At 46.1% G+C, this 6,000-nt stretch overlaps 1 protein-coding gene across 20 annotated transcripts in view; it reads left to right on the top strand.

Moving 5' to 3' along the window:
• Window positions 1-6,000, top strand: part of nrcama (neuronal cell adhesion molecule a) — a 124,922-nt gene that overhangs the window by 82,461 nt on the left and 36,461 nt on the right. For all 20 annotated transcript variants that reach the window (XM_031815604.1, XM_031815603.1, XM_031815599.1 and 17 more), the window contains 3 exons: window positions 461-654; window positions 2,273-2,395; window positions 3,241-3,411. In XM_031815604.1, coding sequence (XP_031671464.1) covers window positions 461-654; window positions 2,273-2,395; window positions 3,241-3,411 — 488 coding nt within the window. The remainder of the gene's footprint in view (window positions 1-460; window positions 655-2,272; window positions 2,396-3,240; window positions 3,412-6,000) is intronic.

The following is a 6,000-nucleotide window of genomic DNA, read 5'->3' as shown; positions in this document are numbered from 1 at the left end:
AGATACACCACCTACATTACTGACTCTCAACAAGAGGTTTCTAAACCATTAGATACACCACCTACAGTATTGACCCTCAAGAGGAGGTTTCTAAACCATTAGATACACCACCTACAGTACTGACTCTCAAGAGGAGGTTTCTAAACCATTAGATACACCACCTACAGTATTGACTCTCAAGAGGAGGTTTCTAAACCATTAGATACACAACCTACAGTCCTGACTCTCAAGATTGGGTTTCCAAATGAGTCACATGAATCCCAATGACTTGTCATCATTTTTCAGCCCTATTCCAAGTGTCAATTACGTTTTCTACTGTACTGTACTCTACTCTACTCTACTCTACTCTACTCTATTCTATTCTATTCTACTCTACTCTACTCTACTCTACTCTACTCTACTCTACTCTACTCTACTCTACTCTACTCTAGCCTACTTTAACCCTGTATGTTTCATCCAGCTTTTCCTGGACACGGAATGGGACGCATTTTGACGTGGAGAAGGACTCTAAGGTGTTGATGAAGCCGAGCTCAGGGACGCTGGTCATAGACATCAGTGGGGAGAAGGCTGAGGCCTACGAGGGGATCTACCAGTGTACCGCACGCAATGAGCACGGGACCGCTGTTTCCAACAACATCTTCATCAGACAGTCAAGTAAGAACCGTTATTTCCAACTGTTACTGAGCCTGTCTTTACCCTGAGCCTGTCTTTACCCTGAGACTGTCTTTACCCTGAGCCTGTCTTTACCCTGAGCCTGTCTTTACCCTGAGCCTGTCTTTACCCTGAGCCTGTCTTTACCCTGAGCCTGTCTTTACCCTGAGACTGTCTTTACCCTGAGCCTGTCTTTACCCTGAGACTGTTATTAACCTTAGCCAACCTTAGTACAACTCTTTTACCCTGGGATTCCAGCCATAACAAACCTACCCACTCTGTAACCTCTCCCTGAAGGGATGAGGAATCTGTATTGAACAAGTATTATAATCAGCAGATCTTTTCAAAGTCTTTGCAGATTAGAGTTAAGCATTCTGATATTTTAAAGACATAACTCCCTGTTGAACATTTTAAACAGGGCCCCTCCCTCCCTGTTGAACATTTTAAACCTGGCCCCTCCCTCCCTGTTGAACATTTTAAACAGGGCCCCTCCCTCCCTGTTGAACATTTTAAACATGGCCCCTCCCTCCCTGTTGAACATTTTAAACAGGGCCCCTCCCTCCCTGTTTAACATTTTAAACCTGGCCCCTCCCTCCCTGTTGAACATTTTAAACCTGGCCCCTCCCTCCCTGTTGAACATTTTAAACAGGGCCCCTCCCTCCCTGTTGAACATTTTAAACAGGGCCCCTCCCTCCCTGTTGAATATTTTAAACCTGGCCCCTCCCTCCCTGTTGAACATTTTAAACAGGGCCCCTCCCTCCCTGTTGAACATTTTAAACAGGGCCCCTCCCTCCCTGTTGAACATTTTAAACAGGGCCCCTCCCTCCCTGTTGAACATTTTAAACCTGGCCCCTCCCTCCCTGTTGAACATTTTAAACAGGGCCCCTCCCTCCCTGTTGAACATTTTAAACAGGGCCCCTCCCTCCCTGTTGAACATTTTAAACAGGGCCCCTCCTTCCCTGTTGAACATTTTAAACAGGGCCCCTCCCTCCCTGTTGAACATTTTAAACAGGGCCCCTCCTTCCCTGTTGAACATTTTAAACAGGGCCCCTCCTTCCCTGTTGAACATTTTAAACAGGGCCCCTCCTTCCCTGTTGAACATTTTAAACAGGGCCCCTCCCTCCCTGTTGAACATTTTAAACAGGGCCCCTCCTTCCCTGTTGAACATTTTAAACAGGGCCCCTCCCTCCCTGTTGAACATTTTAAACAGGGCCCCTCCCTCCCTGTTGAACATTTTAAACCTGGCCCCTCCCTCCCTGTTGAACATTTTAAACAGGGCCCCTCCCTCCCTGTTGAACATTTTAAACAGGGCCCCTCCCTCCCTGTTGAACATTTTAAACAGGGCCCCTCCTTCCCTGTTGAACATTTTAAACAGGGCCCCTCCCTCCCTGTTGAACATTTTCAACAGGGCCCCTCCCTCCCTGTTGAACATTTTAAACAAGGCCCCTCCCTCCCTGTTGAACATTTTAAACAGGGCCCCTCCCTCCCTGTTGAACATTTTAAACAGGGCCCCTCCCTCCCTGTTGAACATTTTCACAGGGCCCTTACCTCCAATTTTCCCTGTTGTACATTTTACACTGGGCCCCTACCTCACTGCTGTATGTCTGTTTATGTGACACAGGGTCCCCCTTGTGGTCGAAGGAGAGGAAAGAGGCAATCATGGTACAGGTGGGAGTGTCTCTGGTGCTGCAGTGTCGACCGCCTGCAGGCCTGCCCCCTCCCATCATCTTCTGGATGGACAACAGTAAGTCTTCAAGGGGATTCATACATTTCTACACATTGTGTGTTGGTTTACATCCAGACAGTACGCTGTAAAGTCCACTTCTAGAAGTCATATTGCCGGACTGTGTTCTGAGATTATATAGGGGCTGTTTTTGGTTGTCAGTAAGCATAAATATTTAGTGTAATTGTATACAGCCACTGCCTGTTCACCCTGCTATCATCCAGAAGGCGAGGTCAGTACAGGTGCATCAAAGCAGGGACCGAAAGACTGAAAAACAGCTACTATCTCAAGGCCATCAGACTGTTAAACAGCCACCACTAACATTGAGTGGCTGCTGCCATACATGTAAACATGTATTACTAGCCTCTTTAAACAATGCCACTTAATATAATGTTTACATACCCTACATTACTCATCTCATATGTATATACTGTACTCGATACCATCTACTGCATCTTGCCATCTTTATGTAATACATGTATCACTAGCCACTTTAAACTATGCCACTTTTATGTTTACATACCCTACATTACTCATCTCATATGTATATACTGTACTCTATACCATCTACTGCATCTTGCCTATGCCGTTCTGTATCATCACTCATTCATATATCTTTATGTACATATTCTTTATCCCTTTACACCTGTGTGTATAAGGTAGTAGTTGTGGAATTGTTAGGTTAGATTACTCGTTGGTTGTTACTGCATTGTCGGAACTAGAAGCACAAGCATTTCTCTACACTCGCATTAACATCTGCTAACCATGTGTATGTGACAAATAAAATTTTATTTGATGTGTAACATATTTTATGTGATACATCATCTCTCCTCTTCCTCTTCCTCTCCTTCCCCCCTCCCTCACAGACTTCCAGCGCCTGCCTCAGAACACGCGTGTGTCCCAGGCGTTAAACGGAGACCTGTACTTCTCTAACGTCCTATTGGACGACACCAGGAACGACTACATCTGTTACGCCCGTTTCCCTCACACACAGACCATCCAGCAGAAACAACCCATCACTGTCAAAGTCCTGGACAGTAAGTGTCCATCCCACTCAGCACAGAGGCGTTTAACCAGTCCCAGTGGGTTACTACACCTGAGTGTCCATCCCACTCAGCACAGAGGCTTTTAACCAGTCCCAATGGGTTCCTACACCTGAGTGTCCATCCCACTCAGCACAGAGGCGTTTAACCAGTCCCAGTGGGTTCCTACACCTGAGTGTCCATCCCACTCAGCACAGAGGCTTTTAACCAGTCCCAGTGGGTTCCTACACCTGAGTGTCCATCCCACTCAGCACAGAGGCTTTTAACCAGTCCCAGTGGGTTCCTACACCTGAGTGTCCATCCCACTCAGCACAGAGGCGTTTAACCAGTCCCAGTGGGTTCCTACACCTGAGTGTCCATCCCACTCAGCACAGAGGCGTTTAACCAGTCCCAGTGGGTTCCTACACCTGAGTGTCCATCCCACTCAGCACAGAGGCTTTTAACCAGTCCCAGTGGGTTCCTACACCTGAGTGTCCATCCCACTCAGCACAGAGGCGTTTAACCAGTCCCAGTGGGTTCCTACACCTGAGTGTCCATCCCACTCAGCACAGAGGCGTTTAACCAGTCCCAGTGGGTTCCTACACCTGAGTGTCCATCCCACTCAGCACAGAGGCTTTTAACCAGTCCCAGTGGGTTCCTACACCTGAGTGTCCATCCCACTCAGCACAGAGGCTTTTAACCAGTCCCAGTGCGTTCCTACACCTGAGTGTCCATCCCACTCAGCACAGAGGCTTTTAACCAGTCCCAGTGGATTCCTACACCTGAGTGTCCATCCCACTCAGCACAGAGGCGTTTAACCAGTCCCAGTGGGTTCCTACACCTGAGTGTCCATCCCACTCAGCACAGAGGCGTTTAACCAGTCCCAGTGGGTTCCTACACCTGAGTGTCCATCCCACTCAGCACAGAGGCTTTTAACCAGACCCAGTGGGTTCCTACACCTGAGATGTTTACTGATCTGTAAGGGAGAAGCTCCACCTCTACACTGCTTATACATATTGATGCCCTTCAGATCTGCAAATAAGGGTTAGGGCCAAGGAGAAGGGAGCCTTGGGCTGTCCCTGGGTCCTCCTTCCCTGAGTTGTCTGGTCCTATCTGAGTGTTAGCGGACACCGTGACATTAGGTCATTGTATGTTTTCATATTTCTGTGCATCTTCACATTGCCTTGTTATGCAATATTTTAGTATAGTGATAATTTTATATTTTGTAATACTCATCATTCTAAAGTGTGATGCATTTTTGAACTGTCCTTTCATGTTGTTGTTGTTTGTTGATATTTGTTTGTTGATATTTGTTTGATGATATTTGTTTGTTGTTTGTTGATATGTGTTTGTTGTTTGTTGATATTTGTTTGTTGATATTTGTTTGATGATATTTGTTTGTTGTTTGTTGATATTTGTTTGTTGTTTGATGATATTTGTTTGTTGTTTGTTGATATTTGTTTGATGATATTTGTTTGTTGTTTGTTGATATTTGTTTGTTGTTTGATGATATTTGTTTGTTGTTTGTTGATATTTGTTTGTTGATATTTGTTTGTTGATATTTGTTTGATGATGTTTGTTTGATGATGTTTGTTTGATGACATCCCTTCCTCTAACTGAATCTCCTCCTGGTTGTTCCCTGTAGATGTCTGTGTAGCACCTCTAACTGAATCTCCTCCTGGTTGTTCCCTGTAGATGTCTGTGTAGCACCTCTAACTGAATCTCCTCCTGGTTGTTCCCTGTAGATGTCTGTGTAGCACCTCTAACTGAATCTCCTCCTGGTTGTTCCCTGTAGATGTCTGTGTAGCACCTCTAACTGAATCTCCTCCTGGTTGTTCCCTGTAGATGTCTGTGTAGCACCTCTAACTGAATCTCCTCCTGGTTGTTCCCTGTAGATATCTGTGTAGCACCTCTAACTGAATCTCCTCCTGGTTGTTCCCTGTAGATGTCTGTGTAGCACCTCTAACTGAATCTCCTCCTGGTTGTTCCCTGTAGATGTCTGTGTAGCACCTCTAACTGAATCTCCTCCTGGTTGTTCCCTGTAGATGTCTGTGTAGCACCTCTAACTGAATCTCCTCCTGGTTGTTCCCTGTAGATGTCTGTGTAGCACCTCTAACTGAATCTCCTCCTGGTTGTTCCCTGTAGATGTCTGTGTAGCACCTCTAACTGAATCTCCTCCTGGTTGTTCCCTGTAGATGTCTGTGTAGCACCTCTAACTGAATCTCCTCCTGGTTGTTCCCTGTAGATGTCTGTGTAGCACCTCTAACTGAATCTCCTCCTGGTTGTTCCCTGTAGATGTCTGTGTAGCACCTCTAACTGAATCTCCTCCTGGTTGTTCCCTGTAGATGTCTGTGTAGCACCTCTAACTGAATCTCCTCCTGGTTGTTCCCTGTAGATGTCTGTGTAGCACCTCTAACTGAATCTCCTCCTGGTTGTTCCCTGTAGATGTCTGTGTAGCACCTCTAACTGAATCTCCTCCTGGTTGTTCCCTGTAGATGTCTGTGTAGCACCTCTAACTGAATCTCCTCCTGGTTGTTCCCTGTAGATGTCTGTGTAGCACCTCTAACTGAATCTCCTCCTGGTTGTTCCCTGTAGATGTCTGTG

Source organism: Oncorhynchus kisutch, unplaced genomic scaffold, assembly GCF_002021735.2.
Source record: "Oncorhynchus kisutch isolate 150728-3 unplaced genomic scaffold, Okis_V2 Okis09a-Okis19a_hom, whole genome shotgun sequence".
NCBI classification, from domain to species: Eukaryota; Metazoa; Chordata; class Actinopteri; order Salmoniformes; family Salmonidae; genus Oncorhynchus; species Oncorhynchus kisutch.
The sequence above is the reverse complement of the archived record's forward strand: the minus strand, read 5'-3'. Positions and strand labels throughout refer to the sequence as shown.